The sequence below is a fragment of the Corvus cornix genome, chromosome Z, assembly GCF_000738735.6.
Source record: "Corvus cornix cornix isolate S_Up_H32 chromosome Z, ASM73873v5, whole genome shotgun sequence".
In the NCBI taxonomy this organism is placed as follows: domain Eukaryota; kingdom Metazoa; phylum Chordata; class Aves; order Passeriformes; family Corvidae; genus Corvus; species Corvus cornix.
In genome coordinates this window covers 32,218,988-32,235,611 of record NC_046357.1, presented here as the reverse complement: position 1 = coordinate 32,235,611, position 16,624 = coordinate 32,218,988, and the positions used below count along the sequence as shown (strand labels likewise).

Sequence of the window (16,624 nt, the reverse complement as noted above, 5' to 3'; positions counted from 1 at the left end):
TTTAACACAGTCTGGAAGTTTACTGGCAAAGGGGCTGCGTGCATAAGCAGGGCAAGCTTAAGCATGAACATTCACCAGAGGTCAAAAATGAGCCTGTGGATGGAGCAGTTAAGTTATAAATGCACATTATGTGCGTGATTACAGCTGACATTTTACACAGTGCTTGTGTACGTGAGAGCACATGCAACTAATCTATCATATCACAGCATTTGAAAAGTTTGACAATTCTTTCTGTGTATTCGTATTCTCTACCACATGAAGAAAACTTTTCTGCAACACAGGAGGTCGCAGACCAGTTACATATATAAACATACACAAAACCACATTGGCTTCATCAATAATTTTATCCTGACACATACTTTGAGCATTTAAACAAAACTATTGATAGTTTTTATATTATTTATTTGGATTAATTAAAATATTGATGCTAAATTTTAATCATAAATAGTTAGGGTAAAAGCTGCAGTATTTTAATTTCATTATTGCTTGATATTTAGGGAAGAAACTGAAAGAAGAGAGAAAATAGTTTTGTCTAAAGTAAGAAAAATCTTCCAGTAGTATTTCAGAATATTTGCAGTAAGAATACCTCCTATGGAATTTCGTAATAACTCAGCTATTTTAGACAATAACATAAAATGAAGGCCAGTTACAACAGAAAAAAAAAGATAAACATTAGAGTAAAACATTTAAATATTTATTTAAGCATTAATGTAGAATAAATTACTGACATACTTCATTTTAAGATTTCTGCAGATGATAGGTAACTTCAGAAATATTTGGGGCAATAATGACAGATTGTAGTTGCATTAAAAGTATTCTAAAAAGCCATCAGGAAATTGTAAAAAGTGTGAATTCAGAAGTAAACAGGAATGCACTTTCAAGAATCAGAGGATGCTACTAGCACCATGTACAAAATACCTACTAGGGAAGAAGCTTTCTTACCAAACCACAGAAAGCATGTTTATGGAAACTACAGCAATCTTTCATGACACCAGGATTGTTCACAGAGTCAGAGGAGCTAGAACACTGTGTTCCTTATGCTGCTGTTATTAGAAAGAAAAGCATTTCCAGGTTTTCCTATTCAATCACAACGTACATGGCAGTTTTCAGAATTGTTGATCAGAGCAACCATGACTGTCAAGATTGTAAGCACGAAAGACAGGTATCAAAAAACAGGACAGTGTTCACAGGCTGACTAATTGCACAAGGTATGAACAGATCACTGTACATTGCTTTCATTAAAAATAAGAAGTGTTTTTCCAGTGTAATTATAATTTTAAATAACATCTTCTAGAAAACAGTTTTAAAGATTTTTGTTACATCAATACTGTTCATATTCCAATATTTGTTTTCAGAATCATATTTTGTTCTTCCAAAATCACATTTTTTATGGTTAATAAACATAGGAAAAATATCACATAAGCATACTAGTATCTGCTGTTGTAATATTTGTTCCATATGTTTCTGGATCATCCTCAACCTATGTTAATAACAGTACTTATTTGATCTGAGACTGGGATTCAGCTTTTCTGTGGTTTGAAATGTCTCTTACAGATCATTTATCTTCAGTAGTTCCAAATACAGAGTGGAATGCACTTTCTATTCTTGTTCTAGCTCTTGCACTTGTATTTCTTCTTGGAAACTGTCCTGAATTTGCTTGTTAGTCTAGATTTTGCTCCTTCATTACCATCTTTTGCTACTTTTTATATTTAGTCTGAATCTTTTCCTACAGTTATCACAGTTTTTTTAATGCATTTAGGAAGCATGAGACTGATGTACGGCCACATTGTATGGAATCATACAAGCCACAATGAGGATATTAGTATTAAATATACAACACTGACCATCAGAATTGTAAATATATAGAAACACACAGTGTTTATACATATAGGTGCATATTGCATAACACATTTGCAATGTATATATATATATGCATATTGTATACACATATGCGTTTTTGATACGCATCTCTGTGTGTGTGTGTGTGTGTTTGTACATTTTTCTCTTATTTTACCTCCTCCACATACAGCATCACAGTCCTCCCAGGTAGAATGTGTCCACATGAAAAGGGGCTCTGGTACTTTAGAGCTCTGATTTTCAGGGAGAGGATCCAGCGGGATTGTGTACTCATAGTGTAAACCATAGCTTTGGTCATGGAAGAGCAGCACCTGCAAGACACAAATAAGGAAAGCCTTCCTACATACACAGACACTATGGAAGACAAACTCCAAACTGCAAGGAGATAATCTTGAAAAGCACAACAGAGTGACTTGATGCTCTATTGCCTTTCAGTCCTCCTGATGGATTTGCTGGAAGAAATTAATTAGAGTATCCAAATCAAGGCAATGTGAAAAAATATTTTGCTTTATTAAGAAAATTCCTTTAATTTAGAGGATTTGAATTGTGAAGTACTCCCCCATCATGTCTCCCTCTTTCTTTATGGTGGCTATTAACTTTTCCTCTCCTAAACTGAAATGCATCAAAACTCAACTTTTCCATGGAGAACTTGGGGATTGCAATTCTGAAATGGTGATGCTGTGCTATAGTCAGCCAGGATTAAAACAGTCTGAAATTAATTTGAATCTCTCTCCTTAGCTGGCACATCAGCTTTTTATGACATTTGTAGGAATGCTGAGACCTTCAATCCTGCCTCAACAACATAAAGATTGTTCTTGGATTTAAATGCATTTTTTTACAAGCAGGCTGACAGACCTCTCTCTCTCTCTCTCTCCTTACCACCACCCCCTTCCCACTTTTGTAGATATATATGTAAAAACAAAAGTAGGTATATCTTACATATATCTCATTATCCTCAGCAGTCTGGAAAAAATATTAGTTACTATTCTATATCATAGGAATCAAGTAAAAAACCCGAATTGTCATACCAGTAAATGTAAAGGTGATGTTGTGGGACCTTTGGCTGATATTTTCTCCCAGAGACCTCTCCGAACATAATGGACTGTGGTCCCAGCAATATTGAATGTTCCAGAATGCTCTATCTTCCAATCACTATTGATTGACTGTTTTCCAGCATCCCGAAGAGCTGCAAAATATATTAAAAAAGCCCAGTATAAAAGGTGCCTGTTCAGTAGTGATTTTCTTCTCCTCTCACTTCCTGTTTGGATAATTTAAAAAGTAGTTGAAATTCATCTAACTCTGATTGCAAATATATTTATGGATCCTACTGTACATGAACTTCAATTGGTATATACCTCAGAAACACCTTCTGGAGGGAATGCCTGGCAAAACCATGTTTAACATTTAACATTACTTGAAGTTAGCAACAGTGTTTTAATGACTAAAAAGACTGACAGGCTCCAACATAATTCAAAATTTGAACACTGAATTAATTTAAGGCAAAGGGAACTATTCTGTATTCCTAGGGTGGTCATTTCTATAATCCATAAAAGCACGGGAAACACAATTTTCACATGAGACTCTTCAAGATTTGTGGAACTAGGCTAAAACTTAAAAAAAAGAAAAAATTCTAGCTCCAAATTCTTTCCTAATAACTACACTTGCCTTTTCTGCACCTTGGAAAACGATAAGACTTTATACACCAATTACCACGTAATTGGGTGCTTCTAACAAGTAGTAAAAGCTTGCTCTTTTTGGCTCATTTCTCATGCTAACCTAATTTACATCTAAAAACATTATCAAGCCACGTAAGATGTATTTCATACACTGAGAGCAAAGGATTTTACATTAGTAAATGGAATAGATTCTTCTGTGAATGATTTGTAATTTTATTTTGTTTTACTTTATTTTATTTTGTTCCAATCAGTTCTGAATAGTCTTGTGAAGTAGAATATACTTGAAGTCACCTTCTGGACAAGAAGTTTTACACGTTTGTCTTCATTGAAATTGCATGTTTGGCATGAGATTGTTGTAAGACAACCTCCACATGTTCCAAAATTTCCCTTTTTAAAGTTGTAAGTTAATGTGAGTCACTCCTGTAATCATGTCCTCTCCTATTCATATTTATACTGTTATGTTTTGTTTCTACGGGAAACAATGGCAACAGGCCTACGGACTGGCAGGAATCCAACTGAATAAGACACCACTGATGTGTACCACTGCAGCACAGTGTAATAAATGTTAAGACTATAAAATCCATTAACACTGTATAAGTCTTGTACTAAAAAAAGTGATTCTAAAAGATTTAAAAATTGGTATTTTAGGTTTAAACATTCAATTGTTAACGGTAATTAAGCTCCATTTAGTGTTCAAACTGTAGGAGCTAATCCTCTTCTCAGTGGAGAAATTAAACAAATGTACTCAAATGTGCCAAGGTCCAGCCGGGTCATGCTGCTCAGATGGAGCAGCATCCTCTCCCCAGAGAGCAGCAGAGATCATTCTGTCTGGTCTTTAAAATTAACGTGTGTGCCATAGCTTGCAGACATGTGCAGGAAACTGAAATTCCAGCTCCAGAATACAAAAATATGCCAGATCTTGAATTTTCTGCTTTCAGATTCCTCATATGAGTCACTGGTCTTAGACAAAGTCAGAAAGCGTGTCCTCAAGACTTAAATTTGGACTTGGATTCAGGCAGTGCAGCTTCTGTTCTTGACTCTGTCACACCCCATTTTGTAAGCAAGTTCACTGAGTTTTATTCCATACCACACACATATTCCTATTCTTCTTAACTTTTGACAGAGGAGGTTGCCCTGTACAAAGTAACCCAAAACAGGAAGAACATTCAGCACACAAGTGTATCCTCTCTCAGGTAATTCAAGCAATACACGTACAACTGAAAAGACAACAAAAGAACACTTGGACTGGGAAAGCCTACCACAACTGTAACCACAACCACAATTTCAGTGCTAAACCAAGGGGACTAATTACAACTGTGTCTCTGTAGAGCATAAAACAGCCGTCATAACAATGGCATTTAAGTGATGTTGATGAGTGGAATGTATTTTTTAATTACTGTACCAGGGCTATACATTCTTCCAAGTTAAATGAGGTGCAAGAGGCTACACAGCCAGAAAGATACAATAATTCACAGTTTAGCTATTGCATCTCCAAATGCTCAGTGGGGAGTAACAGTGCCCTGGTTCTGCTCCTCCACTTGGTATATCAGTACCTACTAACCCTTTTTTTTCTATGAACAAATCATTCTACTGTATTAACTTAATGAATTTTGTGGGGTTTTTTGTCTAAAATATAGTCATACTTTCCAAAAAAATATCAAAATAATGCCATTCTGACTCATCCCTACTTTTCAGTAGAAAATGTAAAAGATACCTGAAATTCAATTCTAACTGAAAGTCCATTCACTGATATTTTTTGTTAAGGAAGTAATTGTTTCACTTCCATTCAGGTTATCAGGTGTCCCTTCAAGCCATCTTAAGAACATTAAGACTTGAGATTCGAGTAACTTTTTGAAAACTACAGCAGGCCTAAGCTTGACTGATCGGTAGTTGCCAGTGTCCTCTTTATCATCCTCTTCAAAAATGGTGCAATAGTCCCTTTTCTCCAATCACTGGGAACTTCACTGGGCTGCCATGACTTTTCAAATATACTTGAGAGTGACTTGATAACTACATTAGCCAGTTCCCTCAGGACCATAGGATGCATCTCATTAGGTCCCATATATTTGCGTATGTTCAGGTTCCTTGGCTGGTCTCAAACCTGATCTATGATGGGAGGAACTTCATTCCACCATTCCCTGCCCTGATGTTGAGGGACTTGAAAGATGTAGGGAAAGTGTTTACCACTCAAGCTGAGGCAAAAATCTGCTAAGCACTGCAGCCTTCTCCATGACCATCATCATTAGTTCTTCCTGTCCTATTTTTCAGTGTGTGTTGTGGGTGTGTATATCTTCTTTACTATTCCCTTTCTGACTAAAAACCTGTAGAAACCCTTAATAATCTCCCCATTCCTTGCAAAATTCAGCTCTACCTGTACCCTAGTCTTCCTGAACATATCCCCACATACATGAGCAGCATGCCTGTATACTTCCCAGCATATATGTCCCTGGTTCCACTGCCTATGCATTCCCTTCTTCCACTTCAGTTTGACCAAGAGGTACTTACTCAACCCTGCTAGTCTCCTGCCTTCCTTGCCCAATTTCTTATATGTTGGAATCAAGAGGTCTTGCAATGCAGGAAAAATTATTATCCTTAATTGTTATTAAAAATTATTATCCTAAATATTTAAAGAGCTTCTAGCTCTGTTTTGCTCCTGTACACTCAAGGGCAGTTTCCCAGGGGGTACCAGCTATCAGTTCCTTAGACAACTGGAAGTTTGTTCTCATAACATTCAGAGTCCTGGCTTTAGTCTTCATCTGGCCCGTATCCCTAAAATCATGAATTCCAGCAGAGCGTGATCATTGCAGATTAGGCTGCCACCAAACTTGACCTCTCTAAATAGTTCATCTGTGTTGGGAAGCAACCAACAAGGTCCAGGAACACTATTACTCTGGTCTATCACTTTGATTAAAAAATTATCCTCAATACACTCCAAGAGTCTCCTGGACTGCTTACACCTTGGTGTGATGTTTTTCCAGCAGACATCAGGTAACTGAAATCACCAAGCCAGATCAGAGTCTGTAAGCATGATGATTGATGAAGCTGAAGTAAGAGCACTTCATCAGCAGACTCCTCTTGGTTAGGCAGCCTGTTGTAACCCCCAACAAAAAAGTCTCCTTTGTTGGCCTGGCATGTAATTTTTACCCATAGGCTTTCAACCATTTTCTGTGGTCCTCTATATATGAAAAGAAAACATGTTTAGTCTCAGTGGACTCTGGTCTCTGCTTTGCTTTCAGGGGCCAGGTTCTCAACTGGCTTCCCTTGAAATCTGAAATTACACTGTCTGCAAAGATTACACAGATTTGGTTTCAGGGTGTTTTTAAACTATTCATATTGTCAGAAATGAGGGATTCAAAATTTTTCAGACACCATCTTCTTTCCCACACCCTCCTGTCTCAAAATGTGACCCAACATGCTTTTTTTTAACTAGGAAGCATTTCATAAAAGAAATCACATGGAACACAGCACACCTATAGGCTGGATGCCTAAAAGAGCATTGGCAATTACAATCTCATACTGTGTTACACTGCAGAACTGAAGGGTCTATATCCCTGAGGTAGCTTGATCATATATTTGAGAATAATGACACAGGTAATCCACTTCTTTAGTTCAGCTGAAAATGAATCTTTTCTCTCATTTCTGATTAGCACAAAAAAAAATTCCATGGTTTAGACTGTAAGTAATTTCTATAGTTGTATTCCACTAACTAATCACATTAATTCATTGTAAAGCCTGGACCTGTTGTGCCATCACTCAAGTGTCTCATGAATGAGCTCTGTAATTTCAAAGCCTAGGACTTCTAAGACAGAAATATTTTAATTATCTTATACCATAGGAATGTAGATAATGCTTGAAAAAACTTTTTATAGCTGTTCTTAAAATGGTTTTTTAAGTATCTGATAGTGAAACAATCTCAAAAACAGTGTTATTACTGCTAGTTTAGTCTTTGAAAATAAATAATGAAATTATTTCTAAAAATAATAATTTTTAATTCAAAAATTGGTACATTTATGCTTTAGGAAATATTCTTGACTTAAACAAACACTCCCCACCCACTGTACTGCTACATATAATTACCACTCCAGAATACTGTACTGATAAAAGAAGGATCACAAACTCTTGTGCTTTTTCCAATATAATTTCAGCGGGGAGGAATACCCAGTTTGACTGTATCCCTGCTTCTGCTTCTCCACAGATGAGAAGAGATAGGACAGTTGTCAACAGGTCAATTAGTTCAGCAAACGCAGTTGCAAGTTTTACCTTGCCTTTTCCTCTGCTACGCCAGAGCTCCTGTTACTGTGGTGGATGTTGATATACTTCAGACAAAGAAGACATCTGCTCTGACTATTTGCTTCAACAACACAATTATCCAGTGATGCTACTAATGTGGGCTGTAGTTTTACTAATCAATTTAGCAAAACCATTGCAGTTTCCAGATCATAGTGACTCTATTTCCTGACGATCAAGTAAATTCAAAGAAGGGCACTGTATTTTGACTCCTTCTGTATTTGACCTGTGCTGTACAACAATGATCAAATCTTCCTTCAGCTAAAATTGCTTTCTAAGCAACAGCTATTAGTGTATGCTGGAACACATTGTGTTTACACTTTATCTCCAGTTACACAATTATTAGTTGTATAGTGAGCTGTATTATTTCCAGACCTTAATCCTAAAATGCGTTTAGGACAATTAGTAAAACAGAAATAGTGCTGGCCTGTATTGACTAATTTCAAGTACAGAACCAAGTATCGTGCCACATAAAATTAACATAAAGAACTGTACGATGGAAAACCAATCAGAAACATGAACTAATTTAATCTGCATTACATTTCACATTTTTAACCACAGTATTGTGAAGAATATTGTTTCTACAACTAAAGACCTAAGCTTTCTCCCCAAAACTTTCATTATGTAATGCCTATTCAAAAACTACTCCTTTTCAATTCAGATTCTGATGCTTTCAGAATAAATTACCTACAAATGAAGAAATTTTAAATACCTTTTGCTAGTTAAAAAAACCGCCAAAATGGTGCAACAGCACAGGTTTTAATTCAAGGTGTGGCAACAGACCTCTTAATGGGTCCCCATAAAAGCTTACCAAAAAAAATAAGGCGTAAGGCTCAAGAAAAGATATTGCAGAGAATACTGGCTGATCCTCAGTCAGACCTAAACCACTAAAATTAATGAAAATAAAATTACAGTAACAAGCAACTAGGAGCTAATTGGCAACTTTCACAAATGAGCATCATGACTGACATTATTTCACGGGCATAAAAACCATTTCACTCTTTTTGCCTTTTGTATGGTAAGGGATAAATTAGTTTGCTACTCATAAAGAAGGAATAAATTTCCCTAAATGCAATGTCAGCAACTATATATTTATTTATGCACTATTCAAAAAACAGAAAATAATAGTATTTCTATTCTCTACATATGTTAATAGAAAGACAAACTTCATTTATTGTTTCAACACTCTTACCTATCCAAGTCCGTGGTTCACTGGGGAACAATTAAATATTCCAGATCTCAAAACCTCCTGCAAAGGCGCAGGCCTCAGACAAATCAGCAGTCATCCATTGATAACCTAGACTCTCCTAATTAAAATCCACCCTCTTCAACATTCTCTCAGTTGAAGTAACTAAGAATAGTGACCAGACCAGGGAATTTTTCATATCATTGTCCTGTTTCTCATACCATGCCTCTCTCAATTTAAATTTAAGCACTGCACAAAACAACACCAATTACGATATTTCATATATTCCCTTAAACCCTGTAACAATAATGGTAACAAAGTGTACTCTCCTACACAACTTCTTTAGACCTCATTAAAAGAGAAACACTTTTTTTTTAATCAATGAAAGACAATTTCACTTAAATGGAAAAAAAAAAAGAAAAAAATCACTGTGATTAAGTTTGCCTATTAGAAGATTTAGACAATTCAAAATAGTGCAAAGAAATACTTTTCTGCTTTTTCAGTCTAATTTTAGAACTTCTGTTCGACTTTTTTAGGGAACTGCTGTATGTTGCCCAGAGTGTGTCTTGTGTCTTGAGCACACATGATTTCATGTTTGAGCACAAAATTCTTTCCAGTAGTTTTAATGTGCTTCTCATATGAAAAATTAAAAATGAGCAAGTATGCACAGAAATTTTTTTGCATAATCTAAATAGTCTTTGAAATGTTCTCTAAAAAAGATGAGATAAAAGTTCAGAAGAAGACCTATATGAAAACTGGTTCTGTAATAATTCTTTCCATTCCTTAGACAAGTTCTTCACAGATCTACTTTTCTACTCAGAGTTTTGTTCAATCACAAAGGCATGTTTAGCTAGCACATTTCAGTGTTGAGTAAAACAGGACATTAACACTAAAGCATATATAACGTTTACCTAAATAACTGTGAGCTGGTTTTTCTTCCACAACTTTGATTCTCCTTGCTCCTGCAGGTATCACCAAAGCTTCCACATAACCTAAACATGAAATCAGATGTCCCAAGTTAAACAGAAAATCTGAAAAGCATAGAAAACTACATCTTGCACATTTCCTCATTTTTTTCTCCCCTATTTTGTTTTTTCAATGTAGGAAGTTATAATTTATAAACCAATATTTTGAGGATTCTTGCAAAATTGAAAAAGAAGCTATGGACCTGTGCCTTACACGTAATATATATATACAACGCTACACAATTAAAAGAGCATAGCACAGTAAAACATAACAAGAACTAGTGAGGCTGGGAGATTGGGGCTGGAGCAGGTGAAGTTATCACTGGCTAGGTAGTTCTGTGTCACCATGACCACCAGATGACAAAAAAAGAATTCCAGCTTCACTCAGCATCTAAAGACAAATGGTATAGCACTAAAATCTAAGCATCCTCCTACTGCTTGGTATTTAGTTTGTGTTATATATTTTTGTTCCATCTCCTTCTTCTTGATTAAACATATTCAAACCCTGTCATGATAGGGTTTGAAATCTACTTATTAATTTTTAGCTTCAAATTGACATTGCTTCCTGATAGTGTGGGACTAAGAGAGGATGTTGAACAATCCCTTTTAAGTAAAAAATGGTGAAAAGGCAATATAGGTGGAAACCACTGTGCAGGAAGGAATGTCATAAATAAATAAACCCATGTTTTAGATTATCCAGGTGAACTTCACAAAAGGAAAAATATTCCCATCTTTTATTATGTGTAGCTATGTGATATTCTACAACAAAATACTTAGCATTTGCAACACTTTTTCAATAATCCTGAAACATGAAAATTAAAGCAGCATCTTTCATTTCTGTAAGACCTAATAACACCTTCTAAGTATTGCTTACAGCTTCTTAAGAAGGAAAATAACTTACACAGGTGTTAAGATGGCAATACCACAATATTGAGGGTTGACACAGTACCTTGACAAAACTTTAAAGTGTGTAGATATTCACATTAGCAGCTCCACATTCAATAGAAGAGACCTGACATAATGTGATTTTATTAGCAGGAACCTTCTTTGCTGGTTTTTTTGTATCTTGTAGTCCTCCAGACTCATCTGGGGTTTGGGATTGCTGCTTTGCCTTACATTCAGCTTGAGAGGGCCAGACATAAACATTTGAAGACTATGCCTAACTTTCCCCTCTTGCCTAAAGTACTATACTTCAGTCTAAAATCCACTGAAATCCTCTATTTTTCAAAGATATGCTGTCTGCTTCTAATTACAGTATTTTTTGATGTGATTTACTTACCACCTTTAAATTCTGCACATTTTCTACTCAAGAAACTGGAATTGTAATGGCAAACAAATGCTGATAGTTGGTCAAATGCTGTTCCAAAGGAAAGACTTGTATTCATAGTGCAAGGTGCACATTATTAGGATTTCAATTCTCTACTCTGTCAACATTATTGTGCTGGAGTCAGTAAGTTATTCTCATTCACAGGACAGATCACAGCAGCATGTGGATAGTTCATGTTCATTCTGCGTCATAAAATCTGTTGGCTTTTTGAGATATTATTAGTATAAAACAATGAGTAATGAAGAGGTATTAGACTTCTTCACTTACTTAGCTTTATGATCTGTCACTGCCTGGCTTAGTTTAATAACATTACTCTAGGTAACAAATCATAATTTGGATCTTTATTTTGAAGAATACTAAATGAATCTAAACATGAAAAGAATTTACAGTTCCTTTATTTGCTAAAGATTTAAATCTAATTTCTCATATTCCTTAAAAATTAGGCTCTTCTATGAAATAGAGTGTTTCTTAATGAAAGATATTTCCTTCATCTTGCAATTGAAATAATGTGCAATAATTTTGCAACAAATTTTAAAATATTTATGCAGTCTTATCTTCAATGTCTTATCTTTAAAAATCTAGGTCTACAGTTCTTTTGAGGATCTGCAAAGTTTTAAGAAATATATTTTTTTAATTTCCCAATGCTCAAAGTAATCAACAAGCCACTGGTTTCCTTAGTATTTGAAATAAACAAACAGACATTACCTGCTCCTCTGGTATGGTTAAAATCACCTTTAATAACTTTGCATGACTTTCCATTACCATTGCATATACCACAATGATCTTCACGAGCCAGAGATCCTAATATACCATCACAGCCAAATTTCTGCAGGAGAAGAAAGTAAAAGCTATTCAGATAGAGGCCATGTTTTTCATAAAGTTGCCCTTAGTATCAGGCACCTCTCCCTTCTGCAAGATGCCTAGCCTACATGACCCAGCCCTGCTGGGAATGAGGGTTGCACTAGCTCGTGACAGAGATCTGTCCCATAGAGAATTCCCCTGTGATTTTATGTAGATTGCTGCGTTCGCTCTTCCGATGTGGTTGGCTAAGTCTACCAGCTGCTCTCCAAGAGAAACACAACCGCATTCCCATCTCCTGGTGGGACCTGTGGCACATCAGATGCCCTATGCAACGCACACACCACAGGCCTTCCCACTAAGTGAATGCAATGTGCCTCTCCTGCTTTCTACTCAAAATATGGGTGGTTCTTTCCTATGCCCACAATGGGAAAGTGCCATTAATGTCAGCCTAAGACCTTATTCTGAACAGGGCATAAACAGGTCTAGAATATGTAAATATAAATTATATTCGTGTTTTGCTAAAAAGCATTCAGTTTAAAATAAATTAAGCTTACTCAAGCACCTCCATATTACTGTTAGACCTATTTCTATGAATTAGTATCAGGGGTAGCTTGACAACAGCAATAAAGTTAATATATGCAGGCCTGATATGAATTAAAAACCTTTTAAAGTCTTAACATATATGTGTGCTTGGTGTGTGCCAGTATATCCAGGTTCAAAACAAATAATTCATACCTGGCATCTACCATCTGCACAGACATCTAGCCCATGCTGGCCACAGGAAGTCCCATCCATCACCTTTTCTGTTAGAAGAACAGGTTGATCCTTTCCAGCCGGCGAACAGAATAAGGCACATGGCTTTTCTGTAGCAGCAATGGATGGAAAAACATGCAATATTGGAATAAGGGAACTTCAGAAATACAGAATTATCATCAACACTATTGTTAAAACTGATACTTGCTTATGCGTGGCATGCATCTATGTTAACATAAGAAGTTATCTTAGACACAGGAAAAACAAAAAAGATTTTGATCCATTCCTTAGCTGTTTGAAAAACTTGAGGTTTTTTTTCCCCCTACAGCATGCTGTTGCTACAAACTTGGCCTACATAGTACTCATGTCATGCTCATTGTTGCAATTAAGAATATACACATTACAGCTGTTGGAATATTTTGGTTGTAACCTATACTTTCATTCTCCTATATTTTTGGCAGATCATAAATATTGGTTAAAAAAGGAGCTTAACACTTTCCAGACTTCCTAACTATGCAGGTCAAGGCGAAAAAAATGAAGTAACTGACACACCCTGGGAAGAAAAATATATGAATTTACAAATTCCACCTTAAAAAAAAAAACAAACAAAAAAAACCCCACAACCCCCCTGGAAACATTATTTTTGACATTTTTACAAAGTTCAAGCAATTTTCTACTAAATTTCTAAAACATTCTGTAAATCATTTCTAATTATGAAAGCGCATAAAAATGTAGTAATGGCCTATGTATCCATGTATTTCTAACGGCCTCATTTATAAACAATGAAGTTTGTGTCACCACTGTGAAAGTAATAGCGAATAAAAGAAACTAAGTCTCTTCTCAGTGGCCAACAAAGTACAAAATGACAGGATTTTTTCGTATCTTTGTTCACAAATGAACTGACTCAGAACTTCTTCCTAAATCTGTTACAGACTTTTGAAAGGATAAAGTCAATCCTGAACCTGAAACTGATTTCACTTGGACACAATCTATGCCACTCTGACTTCATACTGACTTCTAGATTCCTGGAGTGCATTTTTATTAGTAAATTAAACAGTTCCAGGAAACATTCAGGGGCACAGGAATTCTACTGTCTATACAGCTGAACTGTAAAACAGTCTATGCCACATTTTTTTGCATGTGCTAACTAGCACTAGCTTAGTCTAGACTGGAAATTGCCATCTGCAAAGGACTGTTTTCAAAAAAGTCATTTTAGCATGCAAAAGAGTAGGAAAGTACAGACAGGACTTTTGTGCCAACTGACTTACACAACAGAGAGTGGTCTGGGCACATTTAAATTACTAAAATTGACAGAGCCTCAGGGCTAGAGGACCAGTACAAACAGATGTGATCTCTTCTGCCAACATGTGAAGCTAGTCAGACACACGCCATCTCCAGCTAAAAAGCTGCCTGAGTTTGTGCCCTCTGCATTCCTGTTATACTCCTTAAATAGTAACCTCAAAGTTCCCTGGGGCCTTTACACATGTATCAGCATTTTTTTAAAGGAATACATGATTGATGACCTAAACATTATTTTAAAGACACTGAACTCAAAGAGACAGCAACTAAACAACACCAGACAACTTCAACAGACTACAGACCCTCATACAGTAACTATTTTGGATATGGTGTACCATTAGTGTCCACTAAGAGAGCAAACAATTAAGGATTTGAGAGCAATGTATACTGGGATACTGGAACTCTCTGTCTGGTCCACTTTTGTCCCTGAAGGACACCTCAAGATAGTAGGATCACTCAGAACGAAGTTAGATGAAAGCAACCATCCATACTCGTTAACATGGCACAGGAGAGTGTCAAGATTTTTTCATCTGAATGAAATCATATTATTCAAAGTCAGATTTAAACATTTAGATCCTTTAGGATATAAATCATGTAGTCCTCTGCTAAAATGAAATTTAGTAAAACAAACCAAAAGTAATTGACTCAATAAGCACCTATGTAATAGCTGGAGAGAGTTCTTCTTACAATGAAATGAGCTAATATACAAGCCTAATGAAAATACTATCACAAGTTTTCCCTTTGGCACCTTGAGAAAAGGCTTAGGAAAAAAAAAAACCTTCTTTAGTTAGGCATATATATTATAATATGTTGATAGCAAAATAGTCTTCTGTGCTTTCTGATGCTTTTTGATAAATTGTTTCAAGAGTTAAAACAATTTATAGTAATGAACTACTTAAAATTTGGTAACACACAGTACTCCTGCGTCATTCAAGGTTTTCTTTACTGTGGGTTGCTATGACTTTAGGTTCTCAAGTCAACTGTTTTCATAACTGATGTGCTTTTGTTGTGCTTTTTCCTTTGTTTGTTTTTAATTTAAATAAATTAAAACAAAAAATTACAGAAAATTCAGTGGGGTGGCAATTATTGTTTACATTTCATAGGAATTTGTTTTCTAGTCACTGATGTCCTACACCAACATTATTTTTGCAGATAATATAAGTCTAATCTTACTATACTCCCACTTGAGTGTTTTCCTAATGATATGGTATGAAAGCAAGTTTCTTGCATGGAAGCATGCAAACAGTATGCCAGGACTTTGCATGCAGTAGCTGTTAGGATTTAAAGAAATCTTATTGACGTTTACAGCATGTATTACATACAGATTGCTGCCAAAATCAAACACTGGTATGTGAAATACTCACAATGTTAAGCTGTAAGTTCTCTCCTTCCTCAAAAACAACAGGCTCACAACATCTGCACTGTCTTTTTGGCTTTGTAGGTAAAAAATATAACTGATATATGCATGTTTAATGATGGACCACTACTCTAGAAAGTGCTATTTCTGAGACTCTTCATACTACAATTCTGATTAAATAGGAAAAAGCTGACTCAATTTTCATTCATCGTTTGTTTACTCTAGTTTTAACTATAGCTCTCTTGATCAACAATACCAACAAGCTGCAAGCCATATAAGCAGATGATAAGAACAAGGGTGATGGTTTATACTTACCATCATCAATGACAGCTTGCCACTGGTGCACATGCTTCTGATATGAAGATCTGATACTGAAAGCTTGGCACTGCCAGTCCCTAAAGGCAGGAACACCAGCAGGACAAGAAGGATTTTCACATACCCTATATTGCATTGTGGGCCCATGACACTCTCCTTCAAGGCCTGAACTAGAAAAGATGGCATAAATACAACCCTTTACTGTTGGCAATATTTTGTCAGATTTACAGTATAGTTTATTTATGCTAGACACAAACTCAAAATAGCAGGGTTTTTTTTGACACTTAGCATCCAGAAATCACCCATAAAAAATCAAAGTCACAGAACAAAACATGTTTGCCTTCTCTTTGTACCGGTTATGTTACATATAAGGAGGGCTGGGTGCTAAGCCATAATTTACACTTAGCCTCAAGGAAGCATTCGGACTAGTAGGAGTTCAGTAAGGAGAAGCACAGCTGCAGTTTTGATATAGTTGAGATGATTTTTCTCTACCTGGGCTAAGCCAAAGGGGCTACTGAAAGGAAGCAACACCTGCAGATTTGCTACCTCTCCTTTTTCACTTTTAACAAGTGTGGTGTTACAGGGTTCAGACAAATGCTTTGTTTCTTTTTGGTCACTTCAGTTGTGCTTCCAGGTCCTAACGAACAAATACAAAAGAAGAGAGAACTGCAGAAACTGGAGCTAATTATTTGGAACCTTGCCTGGAAAAATGAATTCATGAGAGTGAAATTAAGAAATCTGTAAATTCTAGAAATAGCTTTAATGTATACGGCTGAAAGAGGTGTTTAGATGGCATGAACT

General features: G+C 36.0%; 1 protein-coding gene across 1 annotated transcript in view; it reads right to left on the bottom strand.

Moving 5' to 3' along the window:
• Positions 1 to 16,624, bottom strand: part of ADAMTS19 (ADAM metallopeptidase with thrombospondin type 1 motif 19) — a 137,967-nt gene that overhangs the window by 26,308 nt on the left and 95,035 nt on the right. Inside the window, 6 exon segments of the mRNA XM_039567410.1 lie at positions 2,015 to 2,168; positions 2,886 to 3,043; positions 9,918 to 9,998; positions 12,004 to 12,124; positions 12,835 to 12,962; positions 15,824 to 15,993. Coding sequence (XP_039423344.1) covers positions 2,015 to 2,168; positions 2,886 to 3,043; positions 9,918 to 9,998; positions 12,004 to 12,124; positions 12,835 to 12,962; positions 15,824 to 15,993 — 812 coding nt within the window.